This window comes from Drosophila bipectinata, chromosome 4 (assembly GCF_030179905.1).
Source record: "Drosophila bipectinata strain 14024-0381.07 chromosome 4, DbipHiC1v2, whole genome shotgun sequence".
NCBI lineage: Eukaryota > Metazoa > Arthropoda > Insecta > Diptera > Drosophilidae > Drosophila > Drosophila bipectinata.
Genome location: NC_091740.1, coordinates 12188189 through 12202530, shown reverse-complemented (window position 1 = coordinate 12202530; position 14342 = coordinate 12188189). Strand labels below are relative to the sequence as shown.

The 14342-nt window shown below is 43.7% G+C and overlaps 1 protein-coding gene across 3 annotated transcripts in view; it reads left to right on the top strand.

Moving 5' to 3' along the window:
• LOC122322090 (fibulin-1) overlaps positions 1-14342 on the top strand; it is a 608226-nt gene that overhangs the window by 377302 nt on the left and 216582 nt on the right. For 2 of the 3 annotated variants that reach the window (XM_043213493.2, XM_070282404.1), the window contains exon 8: positions 612-749. The exons of the other annotated variant lie outside the window; for it this stretch is intronic. In XM_043213493.2, coding sequence (XP_043069428.1) covers positions 612-749 — 138 coding nt within the window. The remainder of the gene's footprint in view (positions 1-611; positions 750-14342) is intronic. 3 annotated transcript variants of the gene reach the window in all.

Sequence of the window (14342 nt, the reverse complement as noted above, 5' to 3'; positions counted from 1 at the left end):
TACAAAACAATACCATTAACATAATGGAAGCTTAAGAGGAAGATATACCTATTAAAATGGAAACGAAGAAATTGCCCACGATTTCACAGGCGTAAACGGAGCCCCGGAAGTCGTTCTCTTATGCAGGTGGCATTAGGAAGGGTGTGGTATCGAGGGATCATATTAACAACAGTGTTCCTTCAAAAGTACTTTCACAAAAAAATCTACTTGCCAATTCTTTTCTACTTCTAATTCTTTTCCAATTTTTATTTGTATATGTAAATTTGTTTATGTATATTTTAAAACATTATTTATAATAAAAATACCGGATTTGAATTCTAGCTAAAATATTTGTATATCATATCTGTGCAGCACAATTACTTTTCTTATTAACTTTATAAATATGTTTTATAGCGTGCCGCACGAGTGTAGATTCTTTCTGTCCCATCTTACGTATGGCACTTCACAATATATTTAAAGCATTAAAAACAGCTAGAGCATTTAACGTACTCTTTGGTAACATATTAACATACCCAATTAAAAAAAAATACGATAAGATTCGATTCTAACGGAAATTTATTAATTTAATGAATTTAGTTTAATTATCCTATTTGTTATTTTTTTACTTTTAGACACAGATGAATGTCAAACCAATAACCCATGTAGAAGTCATGAGCGTTGCATTAATACAAATGGAAATTACCGCTGCGAGATCCTTTTAAAGTGTCGAGGAGGATACAAATCTACATCAGATGGAAAATCTTGTATAGGTATGAAATGAAGATATCTTCATTGAATATATTCATATTAAGACTTTCTTAAAAAAAATAGTGAAGAATTTAAAATCGAAAAAAAAAACCTCAAAGGCCCTAATTATCCGGTTGTATCTGGCTTCTGCCAATAGACTTTTAGTTTGTCTTATAGTTCCTGTAGCTTTACAGATTAAAAAAGTTTGCAGCTTGGTAGCTTTACATTTGTGATATCGACGTAGATAGAAAAAAACCTACTCATACAAAGAATTAGCATCGGCCCGGTATTGGGCCAAGACTGGCTGCCCCGGATGTTCCGATATAGGAGCCAACCAGGCAAAAAAACAAAGGCTTTATACAAAAAATTTTACATGATATGTATATGCCATTCCCTCCCTATACCTGCTCTACACTATTCACCTTTCAGTCGACCCTTCTTATGTCAATAATTATAATATTAGAATAATGATAAACTTTTGGAATATCAATATCTAAAGCTTACGTACAGATTTTGAAAAACCTGCAAATTTGTTTTTTTATAAACCGTATCAGTTCATCCGACGTAATACACTTTATTACGATCGGCCGACTATATCCTATAGCTGCCATACAACTGATTGATCGTAAATGCTGTAACTTTTAAGTTTTTAATGTTAGAGAGTTTAGTAGATGAGATATTTTTGGCAAAATAATGCAATATGCCAAATTTCATAAGGATCGGCCGACTATGTATATCCTATAGCTGCCATATAACTCAAGGATCGAAAGTGACCCAACTTTTGTGTGTTTTGAAGATAGAAAGCTGGAACTTGGTACAGATTCTATTTTTGGTCAGTTGATCCGACCTACCAAATATCATAAGGATCGGTCGGCTATATCCTATAGCTGCCATGTAACTGAACCATCGGAAATGGTTTTCGGTATGAATACCAACTTTGGTATTTTTGAAGATAGAAGGGTGGGACCTTTTTTAGATATTTTATTGTAATTAATTGATTTTTTTTATGGTATTCTCATAAGGACCGGCCAACTATATCAGATGTTTGCGATATATATCCGGTTTTACCTGCAAGGGTATATCAACTTCGGCTCCGCCCGAAGCTAGCTTTCCTTTCTTGTTTTTTAATAACGTTGCTTTTATTTCTTCAATCTTCTTTTTGCGAGACGATCAAGAGGTGTATCAAATCTTATATTTTTAACTTAACTAACAGTCATACTGACTAAGACAGAGTTAGACGGCCCTAAAAATCGATTGCTGGGTTGGGAGGTCGTTGCGTCGCAGGCGGTATACGCTAGAAACCCGAGTCAATCCCCGAGCGAGAAAATTTGGGTGCGAAGACAGTTATTCTTTGTATGATTTTTTTTGCTTCTGGATTTCGTCTTTCACTGCGAGGATGCCCAGATCCCGGTGTATGTTTTCGTTGCGAACATACCAAGGTGCCCCTGCGATAGTTCTCAAGATTTTTGATTGTGCGCGCTGTATGATGTCTATGTTACTGCTGCTCGCGTTCCCCCTCAGCTGGGAGCCATACGTCCAGATTGGCTTTACGACTGAATTGCAGAGTAGTAACTTGTAGTCCAGGCACAGTGGCGATCGTGAGTTTATGATCCAGTGGAGGCTGCTGGCTTTCAGTTTTAGATGCATCTTTTTGCATTCGATGTGCTTACGCCAGGTAAGTCGTCTATCAAGGTGAACGCCAAGGTACGTTACGTCGTTAGCTTGAGGGATCTGCATACAGTTTAGTAAAAGCGGAGGGCATGTTTGTCTATTAAGAGTAAACGTTATATGTTTACACTTTTGTTCGTTTATTTTAATGCGCCAGTCGGACAGCCACCTTTCCACTATTGTGAGATGATTAGCCAGTTGGGTTGTTGCCTGCGTTGGGCATCTGGAGCGACTAAGGATAGCGGTATCATCGGCGAACGTTGACGTTGTTAGTTGTGCGCTCGTAGGAATATCCGAAGTATACAAAACATATAGACACGGGCCGAGTGCGCTTCCTTGTGGAACTCCAGCTTCGATGGTATAGTCGCCCGAAGTAGCTGCGTTGCATCTCACTGAGAATACCCTATTGTAGAGGTACGATTCCAGTAGCTTGTGGGTGTATGTTGGCAAACACGTTTTAATTTTGTGCATGAGTCCGATGAGCCAACCTCGGTCGAAAACTTGAGATACGTCGAGGAAAATAGCGCTGCAGTATTCTCGCTGTTCGAAGGCTGAGCTTTTTTCGGATGTTAATCTGTTCACTTGTTCGATGTTTCCATGGTTTCTTCGGAAGCCAAATTGGTGTGCCGGGATAATATTGCAAGCTTCCAGATGTGGTAGTTAACAAGCATTTTTCAAACAATTTAGATAAACAAGATAGAAGACTTATTGGTCTGTATGATGACGGAATTGTGTGGTCTTTTCCAGGCTTCGGCATTTTGGAAGTTCGATCAGCATCTTTGGGGTCAATAGGTCACCACCGGGAGCCTTTTTTGGTTTTAGCCCTCTTACGACTTTTTCGATTTCTTTCGGCCGGAATGAAGGTGGCTGGAAAACACTTTGGAGATGTGCGGCGAATGTTTCAGCTTGGTCTCCGTCGCTGCGAGCCCAGCATCCCGAGTTTCTTATTGGGGTGGTCGTTTCAATTGGGGCGCTAAGATTTGGGTGGGCCCTCCACAGGGGGAACTTTGTGCTTGTTGGCGAGAGATTCTGGATGTACCTCAGCTGTGTATTTTCTTTTTGGTGAAGAGCCTGGTCGAGTGATCGGGTTGCTTCCTTAAGGCGTTCTTTTGAAGCTGGAAATTGGATGTTTTGCCAATCTTCAATAAAGCTTGGGAGCTTGCGTGAGTGGGTTGGCCAGTATGTGGGACATAGTCTAGTTTATTTTTTACATTTATAATTGCATTGTACAATTGCCTTCTTTTGGGAGTCACTAGACGTGATCCCCAGTGCGTATGTTTGGCGCTGTAGTCTCCTGTGGCTATAAAACGATCCCCAAGTGAATTGTAGAAGTCCATAAATTGTCTTTCCAAGATTGAGAAACTAGGAGGGCAGTAAACGGCAGCGATTGAAAGGATTCTTGCTCGTTGCTTCACTGAATTTGTATCGATGTGGCCTGCAAGAAGTTTGTTGCAAACCTTTTGTGAAAATGGTGTTTAATGCGTTCTCTGATTAGAACTCCAGTTCCGCCGTGGGCTTTCCCATCTGGATGATCTGTGCGGTAGATTGTGTAGCCTCTTATATGAAAGTTGTATTTGCTTGTAAGATGCGTTTTCACTAGTGGCATAACGTCAATATGGTAATCGGTCAAGAATTGTGACCATTCTAGTTAATGGCGTGAGACACCATTGGCGTTCCACATTGATATTTGTAGCACCTGCATATCTTGTTTAGACTGTTGTGCTACGAGCAGCTGTATCACCATGTTCTGGTTTTGAACAAGCGTTTGCATGGTCGTTTTCATGAATGACATAAGCTCCATCATACTTTGATGGAGGGTAAGCGTCATAGTTTCCATTTTGCTGTGTAGCTGTTCTGGGGCCTGTTGAGCGCTTTGAGAGTTAGACTGAATTGGAACTTCCCTTCCAGATCGTAGAGCATCGGCTTAGAAGAAGCCGTTGGTGGTGTTTAGTGGACCGAATGAGGATCTCGCAGCTTTGGCGAAGAAGACGTCTGGCGTGGTTTTTGGCGCAATGTACGCATTCTGTGGATTTTGGTTGCGCGTTGCGGTCGCTTGATGCATGCGACTCTTTAACTCAGTATACACCATACATCCTCTATAGTTTGCCGTATGGCTGCCTCCGCAGTTTCCACATTTCTTCACGGTACTGTCCTTGTTTGTAGTGCAGTAAGCGGACTGTGGGCGTCCCCGCAGACTACACAGACAGCACGAAGTGTGCAGTAAGACTTTGTGTGTCCTTACTCTTGACAATTAGTGCATTGCACTGGACCGTTGCGATTATATGGCTCTTCAACAGTGATTTTCCGATGCAAAAGATATTGCAGGTTGTAGATTGGGTGGACTTCGTTCTTCTTCAGCGACCTGCTTTCTGGCTCGAGCTCGACCTTGAAGAGGGGTTGTGGCTGTTTATCTTTATTTTAATGTTAATAACATTCTAGGCGGCGAAGCCCTTTTCTTTAAGGGCGGTTTTTATTTCCTCGGCGGTAACATCAGGTTCTATTCCCTTTACTACCACTTGTAGGCCTTTACTGATTTACAGCTGGTACGTTAAATAGTTTTTCTGTTCAGTGTTCAGATATTTGGACACGATTCGGAAGTGCTCTTCAGTCTTGGTTTGCACCTTTGTTTCATGGATGTTCCCTTTGATAAGCGGAACAACATGAAAGTTGTCACCGTTCCCGATCAACGACGCAATCTTGTTGACCAGGGCACTCGAGCTTTTCTCCTTAATATAGTTTGAAGAGGGCGTGGGTTTTTTTCCGGTATCTTTGGCTGGTTGGTTTTCCTCAACCTCCGCCAGTAGGGCGATTTTGTTAGTAGTGGATCTGTCTGGTTCTTTATCGATATTCAGGACACGGTTAATTTTTTTTTTATTGTCTGCCGGATTACTCTGCGGGCTAAGCTTGCGCTTAATTTGGATGTAGCGATCCATTCCAGTCTGTGTGGCGGTGGCCGCTTTGGCACTTTCCGAAGTTGTTGTTTTTGTAGTCGCTGTAGTCGTTGAGGTCGCGGTACTTTGAGTTGCAGTGGTTGCAGAAATTGTGGTACTGCTAGTTGTTGGTGCGAAATTTGTTTCCGATATTAGAGGAGGAGCTTTACACTGCGAACTCCATGACGCGGGCGTCGGAGAGAGCCGAGCGGGTGAGCAAGACCGTGCCCTTTGGGTTTCAGCGGTCAGTAAAGCCGGGTTGCTCATAATCGCCGATTTTTCCACTTCGGTATCGGGAGCTCAAAAGTAAGAGTAGAAGCCGTTTCTTTGGTTCACTGAACTTCTACTCTCGTTCTTTTGATCTTTTGAGCTTATTGCATGGCACTTATTTTTTTTAAACAATTAACTTGTTTTGGCTTAGCACAGCACTACTGTTATAAAAAGCTTGTCTATTGCTTTTAATAAATTGTAAATCAGCGTCTTTTCGCTTATATTGGGCTACCCCAGTTTTTTGATTAGCTGTATTATGGTGCAGTTTTCCCGGAGCTCGCACAAAGCACGTCCGCTCAGTTCGGTAGTTCGATGGGAAGTCATGGCACACATGAGTCAATGTATTTAAAGTACGGTAACATTTTTTTAAGGTTGCATTTAGATCGGAGCCTTCCAGAATATCGGACCAATCATATTTATCAATAAGGCTATTATGTTTGTGAAAATCAGTTTAACGGAAACAGCGAATCTTATTTGCCACGCATGGAAACTCCGGATCGATACCAGAAATGGTTTTGTTTGACACCTCAAGCATGGGCTGATATTGATCCTCTGGGGATGAAAATGGCAAAGCTCTGGAAAAAGTGGTATCATCGGGATCAGATACAAAACATAAGTTTAATAGCCGACGGAACAATTTTCTAATATGGTTAATTTTACCCTGGAACAAGTCAAATATGAGCGCGGTGAATTCTTGGTATGTGATAAGTTATAAAGATGGTGAGTTATCGACATAAGACCACTTGAGTTCTGGGATATTAAAGTCACCAGAGCTACAAGTTTGTCACAATCGGACAAAAAATTAAAAACCGGATTGATTAGCTGACAAATGATGCCAGTATATGGGCACCCATCGGTTTTGAATTTATTTTTATTTACGGTACTAAGTTGATGTTATTGGACGAAAATGTTTTCTGTCCATTAACTAAATGGTTAAACAAATCGTCTTGAATACCAGCGCGGGTACACGAATCTTAAAAGAAGACATGCGCCTTATATTTATATTTGATGTCGCTGGTGCGGGAATTGCCTACAATACACGCAGGCAAGCCATGGACGACAATGCCAAGTTTAATAATAATTCAAACTTTAAATAGAAGATGCCTTACCGTAGTTTAACCTCTGACACTCCATGCCTCTTTACGACAAACTTATCACGAGCGCCAACTTATTATTAGTGTATCCGATTACTTCATAGGTGTACAATAAAAAATGATAAGAGAATACTAAGCTAAACTATCGGTATCGCGTTCGACCCGCGACATCCCCACCTCCGTAATGAACATCTTCACTGAAATCCAAAACCGCGAACTTTAAAGCGGGGAGCATTATCCAGCGAGACCAATCTCCATCCATGATTCGCACGCTGGCTCGCCTGATTTCTCCATCCACTGCCTTCTGCCAGTCTCGACGCGGTACAACTGGGTCACAAACGAAGACGATCTTCCTCTTCCAGAATCTTTCCCTCAGCATCCTTGCGATGCGCTACTGTTTTCTTGTGGTTCCTTCCATTACAATGCTTCCATCCCGGGCGGGGGTATCCGGCGAGCAAGCTGGTCCCTTAAGCAGATCATTCGACGTAAGAGGGAATTCCTGGTCCGCACTTACCGGCAGATGGGTGAGCGGACGAGAATGAACAATATTCTCCGCCTCTTTCAGGAAACTCTCTAATACGTGCTTCTTCGGCGCCACTTCCTTCACTGTGTGACGCATTGCTATTTAGATATGTCGCTTCCTTTAGCGACTCCAGTCCGTTCTCTGTGGCTCCAATCTCATCCCGGAACGCCTCACATTGCGCTCTGCAGACCAACAAACTCTTTGCTCCCTCACACTCAACCACAGTGAGGCGTAGCTCTCAAGCTCATCTCGTTGTCCATGGTATCGGCGCGTGAACCTCAGAACCCTGGCCGTAGTCCTCAACAGTCGCCTGTAGCTTTAGAACCTTTGCAACGATATAAACGTATTACTTCCTCCGACGACTAAAAACTCACTCGGAATCTCTTCTTCATCCTCTGCATCCGCTTCGTCACCGGGTGCAGATTCTGCCAAGCTATCTACCGGTCTTTTCAGGAATGCCGGTCCTCCTAACCAGCGTGATTTCTCACTTAGGTCACGCTGCAATAAATCGTCATTGTTCCCTTTGGTGCGCACTTCGTTTTTCCACCCACGGACCTTGCACGTCGCCGTCCTCATACGTGATCGTCCAGTTCTCCATTAGATCTCCGTAGTGGTAATCCACGATAGCCTTGACCACTCTGGGGACCGACTCCAGGAATCACCTGGCATTCATAGTCTTCACATGATGCGCGTTACTCGGTGAGTAAGCAGCTACAAAGGTCATCATGGACATCTCATAAACTTCGGGATCTCGTTGGTCATTCCCGTCTTTCCACAAGAATCGTTGCGCACATCTATCTTCTGGTCGGATCTTCAACTGGTGAAACATCTCATTGATGCCACTGCAGACTCCGACTGCACCTTCCTTGAAATATAAGAGATTAAATGCAAAAGGCTTATAGTGCTGTGGACCTTTCCACAGGTCCGAATTCAATGACACTTCTCCGACTTGTGCCCCGCATCGAATATCAATCGAATCTTTTCCGGCTTGTTGAGATTCTCCACTCTAAAATGAGGCAAATACCGGGTCTTATCGCTTTCCATATAGATTTCCGGTCGTTTCGAACGCCTAGTGTATTCTTTGACGATGTAGTCTTTCATGAGCCGTTAATATTCCTGTGCAAACTCTTCTGGGCAAAAATTCTCGATATTCATCAGCCGATTGTACGCCATATTATAGCTACGTGGCAGCACAATGTGATCCTTTTCCCATAATAATCCCGTCTGTTACCGACGTCCAAATCGCACAGATCAGCTGGACCCTCACGTCGTCGCTGGCTGCAACTGCTGGCGCCAACTTCACACCAAAATTCTCGATCTCGAAGTAGCCAACGACATGGCTAACAGTCAAGCCGAGATGGCATCTCTAGTCGTCCTCCTACAGGACCAAAAGCAACCCATCCTAGTTCGGATTCTAGAAAAACTGTCTTGTTGACACAGTTTAAATTCCTTTCCGGCGTCGCCTAAGCATCCACAGATGGCGATGCTTCTTCATTTACTCGAACTCACATGAGTGGCGAATGCGACGAGCTTTCCCAGATTGTGCTCCGTTATTGCAGGCACATCTCGGATACTATTGAGCTGGTCGGCCGTATCTGAGTCGCAGCTGCTCCATAACTACATTCGCATTGCTCGGGTGAATTAACAGCGACTTCACCGTCTCACGCGCGTCATCCTGTAGCGCTTTTAGTAACCTCTGGTGATTCTCTAGATCCGTAAAACCATACGCTTCCGTCGTCTGCGTAAACATGCAATAGAACGTAGGCGGCTCGGGAAGCTTTCGTGGAGACCAGCTTCCATATCCTCCAGTAGCCACCGCACAAGCACCGTACCCCGGTGAGGGCGCTCACACCGATTTTCCGCCGGCCACATCACTGTGTGTCCCAACGCCATGCGCTGAGACCATGCGCTGCCATTTTGGACAACCATGGTATTACGGTTGTCCAAAATGGCAGCACGTGGATATTCCTCGTGGTGGGCGGATGACGCCGGGTCTTCACTGCCTCGGCCACCATCTGCACTCGGTTGCGGAACCAACAAGCTGCCATCCTGATGCGGCGTCACCATCACGTCACGAGGACGTCTTCTGGGCGAGCGCTGCATCATCTAATGATGCACCGATCTAATGATAAGGCACTAATCCAGTAACACCTGTTGCTTCCAGTAAACTTTGCACTGTCCGCGTTACAAATGCTACCCTTTCGCTAAGGCACGAATCCACTCCGTCGGGTGATCACTTAGAGCTGCTTCAAGCGGTATCCTACGCTTACGGCGTGTTGCGGCAACGCTGTCAAAATTGCCGCCAATTGCCAAGCCACAAACGCCAGTCACCAATGAAGTCCACCAGTATGCCAATCCAATCACTCCGGTCGGGTAACTCACGATCAAGCGTGTTCCTGCAACTCTTTTTCTTTTTTTTTTTTTTTTTATTATCAATCAATCAATAGTTATATTTAAAATCTGTTCGGAGTTATGGACAATAATTAAATTTTATAATGGGACCTTAACTTAATGAAATATTGAGTAGTACAATGTTTGTTTATCCTAGGAAACTAATTTTAACAGTAAACCTTAGCGATAGAATTCAAGTGATTTATTGTCGGGCCCTTTAGTGGGCCTTGTTGGTTTTACAACTGCAGCTCAGTCCCGTTCGCCCGAGTGGCAGAGGTCCAGTGGGTGGGTCCGTTTCAGCCTCCTTGTGGTGTGGCTGTTGTCCAGAAGATGGATGTCCTCAGGGTTAGGATGTCGGTCCAGCCTTTCCACGTACCTATTGGCGAATCGCTGAACTTCTTCGCTCACATATGGGACTCTCAGTTGGACGTGGATTGTCGAATTGTCGTGGAACGGATGAGCTCCAGTTAAAGTTCTTAAGGCCTTGTTTTGGGCGATCTGGATGATCCTTCGGTTGCTTAGACACGCCGTCCCCCATAGCTGGATACCATAGGTCCAGACTGGCTTTACAATGGCCTTATATATAAAGAGCTTGACTCTTAGCTTCAGCCTGGACCTCCTTCCAAGGAGCCAGTTTAGCTGACGCAGCTTGATCCCGATTTGCGTCCGTTTGCGCTGCAGGTGGGTTCTCCAGGTGAGCCTTCTCTCCAGGGTCATACCCAGATATTTGGGTGTAGGGCTTGCTGGAATTGGAGTGCCTCCGAGACTGACTCCAGGACAGTCGCCTCTCCTCATTGTAAAAGTCGTTTGGGCTGATTTTTCGTGGTTGACGGCAATGTTCCACCTTGGCTGGCGTTGGAGAGACGCAGAGGCCTCTTTTGGAAAGATTGCAGAGGTCAAAAATTCCGTATCGTCTGCATACGTAGCCGCTAGAAGGCCCTCCTCTTCAGCGACAGGCATGTCGACTGTGTACATCGTATACAGAATGGGGCCAAGTACACTGCCCTGCGGTACACCTGCCTTAATGGGCCTATAATCTGACCTTGCGTCTCCACATCTAACCCTTAATGACCTGTCATTCAGGTATGATTTGAGGAAGGCGTAATGCTCATGGGGTACGCTCCTTTTTATTTTCATTAGTAGTCCTGGATGCCAGACCCTGTCAAATGCCTGCTTGACGTCAAGGAAAACTGCGCAACAATATTTCTGCTCCTCCAGGCTGTTTAGAATCTTTTGTACAATCCTGTGGCATTGCTCCGGGGTGGTGTGACAACGCCTGAAACCAAATTGATGGTCTGGAATCAAGCCAGCCTCGTCTAATATGATCTGAAATCTGCGCAGAAATACTCTCTCAAGTAACTTGGATAGTACTGATAATAAGCTTATCGGCCTGTATGAGGCAAGATCAGCTTCAGACTTTCCTGGCTTCGGAATAAGTATGATCTCCGCTTTTTTAAAGTCAGAGGGGAAGTGGCCGATCTCCAAGCACGCGTTGAATATGCTCGTAAGCCTTTGGATACCTAATGGGGGGAGAAGTTTAATGGCAAGTGCTTCAAGGCCATCCGCACCCGGGGATTTTTTGGTGTTAAGGCCAGCGACCTCCTCTTGAACTTCCTCTTCCGAGACTGGCTCCAATTGACAGAAATCCATCCAGGGTAGAGACAGAAACCTCTCAGTCTCAGCTTGGTCCACCTCCGAGCATCTATTGAATGGAGTGAAGGCGTTTTCCAAATGAGCAGCAAATGCGTCCGCCCTCTCCTGATCGGAGCGGCACCACTCACCGTCGGGTTTCTTAACCTGAGCCACCCTTTTCTTTGGACGCTTGATGTGACTTGTCAGTTGCCACAAGTTGTGCTCGGGGTCGCCGGGCTCAACCTGACGTAGGTATTCTTCAAAAGCACACGTCCGCAACCTCTGGAGCAGCTTCGTGAGTCTTTTGGTCGACGATTGAGAGCTGTTTTGTCGCTGGGATACCTAGTTCGGAACCAGATCCTTCTAAGCCGTCGCTTTTCATTGAGCAGTAGAGCTACTTCTGGAGACCACAAATGTAGGTGCCTTTGAAGGATTTTGTTATTGCATGGAGCCTTCGTGTTGCGACTAAGGCAGCATTGTGCATCTCCTGAGTGAGGTTGACCACGGCATTGTCAATATCAAATCCTGTGTTGAGGTCCGGCTGAGTATTGCCTAGGGCGTTATTTAGCCACCCTGTGTAGGTTTCGATGTTGGTACGTGATTTTATCATCCGGGAACTAATGACCTTCTTTTCAACAGGGGTATTAATGTGGAGCTCCACCGCGCTGTGATCCGAAAGGAGATCTGCATTTGACGAGCAGGCAATGAAGTCCGGATGAATTCCGTGGGATATAGCAAAGTCCAGTAGGTCCGGCCGTTTTTGGGGGTCAGTGGGCCAGTACGTAGGCTCTCCGGTTGAATGACAGTTCAAGGCTCTACGCTGAATACACCTGAATAGCGTAGATCCTTTAGGGTTAGTCACCCTCGAGCCCCACCATGGGTGCTTGGCATTGAAATCACCTGCAAGTACGAATTTGTCGCCCATGTCATTCAGCAGTAAATCAAATTGGTTATCGGACACTCTCTGTCTAGGGGGAATATAAGCGGAACCGATCATAATTTTCCCCCCAAGGGTGGAGACACTGATTTTGGCGCACTGGATCCATTATTCTTTGATTCTTGCGATCTCGCTGTAGTCAATGCTAGATTTGATTATAATTGCCGCTCCTCCGTGCCCTCTGCCACTGGGATGATTAGCATGAATGATATCGTAGCCGTGTAAAGTCAGGAATGATTTGTGTGTTCTGAAATCAGCAAAATGTCAATGCATCGGGTGTGGATGAAATGCTCCACTTCTAGCCTTTTATTAACTAGGCCGTTAGCGTTCCAGAAGGCTACGTGCAGTCCTACTTGTTGCATATCTGAGTAAGGATGGCGCTCATCATTGTTGTCATACGTTCTAACATCTTATCCAAAACTCTCTCCAGGAGGCTTTCCACTCTCGTCGTAAAGGCTGCCAACTGATCGGCTTGTGGCATCTCGGGTGCTGCCGCTTGTTGCTGTTGTGAACGGGCTCCTCCCCTGGCTATATCAGCATAGCTCCTTGATAAGGTGTCCCCTGTTGGATAGTGTTGAACGGGTTGGAAAGCTAAACGAAGTGGTTGAGCTGGACGTGGATCTTCAGGGGCCATGCTGGCCTTGGCTTTCTTGGGGTCCATGGCAGTGCACGCATTTTGCCGCCTCTTTGTTAAAGACCTCTTTGTTGTTGCTAGACGGCTCTAGATTAAGAAAACATATAGGTAATGGATTCTTGGTGATTTGCCCTATGGCATTGTGCACATCACGGACTGCATGTCCTTGATGCCGAAAGTCTTCCTTAATCTCGTCTATATCGGTGGTGTGGTGGAGTCCCTTTACTACAATTCGGTAGGCTCTATCTTTCTTGGTTTGGAATATGTAATATCTTTTCCCGGCGCTATCAAGCTGGGATTTGAGGGCAGAGTACGACTCCTTATCCCGCATCATAATCCTCACCTGATTGGCTCTGGTGGCTTTGTAGGAGAAGTCCTCCTATATCCTATAGCTGCCATATAACTGATTGATCGGAAATGATATAACTTTGGTGTTTTTAGAGTTGGAGAGTTCAAATTTGACACGAGAGCTATTTTTGGCAAAACATTACGACATGCCAAATTTCATAAGGATCAGCCGACTATATCCTTTAGCTGCAGTATAACTGAACGATCGGAAATGACCCAAATTTCGTGTTTTTGAAGTAGGGATGTCGGAAATATATCAAAATATCGATATATCGATATATTTTCTCTTAAAAAAATATTATTATCGTGATATTTTTTGGGCAAAAATAGTCGATAATAATATTTTTGAGTTGGTGTTCTCCGATATTTGTTGCGAAAGAAAGGAAATGCAGGTTTACTTGAGTATGCCATTTTGTAGTTGGGAGACAAATCCGTTGGAATTCTGGAACTCACAAATTTCAACGATGCCGATGCTAGCGAAGGTTGCTTTAAGTTTTCTTATCACGCCTGGAAGTTCGGTTCCATCTGAACGGTTGGCTTCTGCCATTAAATGTATTGTCTGTGACTCCCGTAGTCGAATGACAGACCAGCATATAACCGAAAGAGTTTTTTTTTAAATCATTGAAGAAAGATTTATTTTGTAATTAAGAGTAATTAAGAGCATTAAATAAGAGAATTAAGTAATTAGAATTATTAAGTACATATTCCATGAATTCCATGAAACTTTTTTTTTTTGTATTAAGTTTTTTTTATAAATAAATTTGAATACAATGTCCTTAATAATTTTGTTATTTTTTATTTCAAAGAACTTAAATAAAAGTTGCTTGAGAGTGGGTATAAATATTTGTTGTTTTTTCAATTCACTTTTTAAATAAAAAAATATGTCTTATTTGCAGTTCATGGCGGATGAAAACACATATTAAAACCTTTTTTTAAATTTAAAAATAACCTTTTTTCAAATGTAGCTGACTATAAAAAATATCGAAAATACTCGATATATCGATTTTTTTGGGTGATATTTCTGAATATTATCGATTGATATTTTTTTCACAGCAAATATCATCAATACGATATTTTTTCAAAAACCAACAACCCTATTTTGAAGATAGAAAGCTGAAACTTAATACAGATTATATTTTTGGCCAGTTGATCCAACCTACCAAATTTCATTAGGATCGGCCGTTTAAAT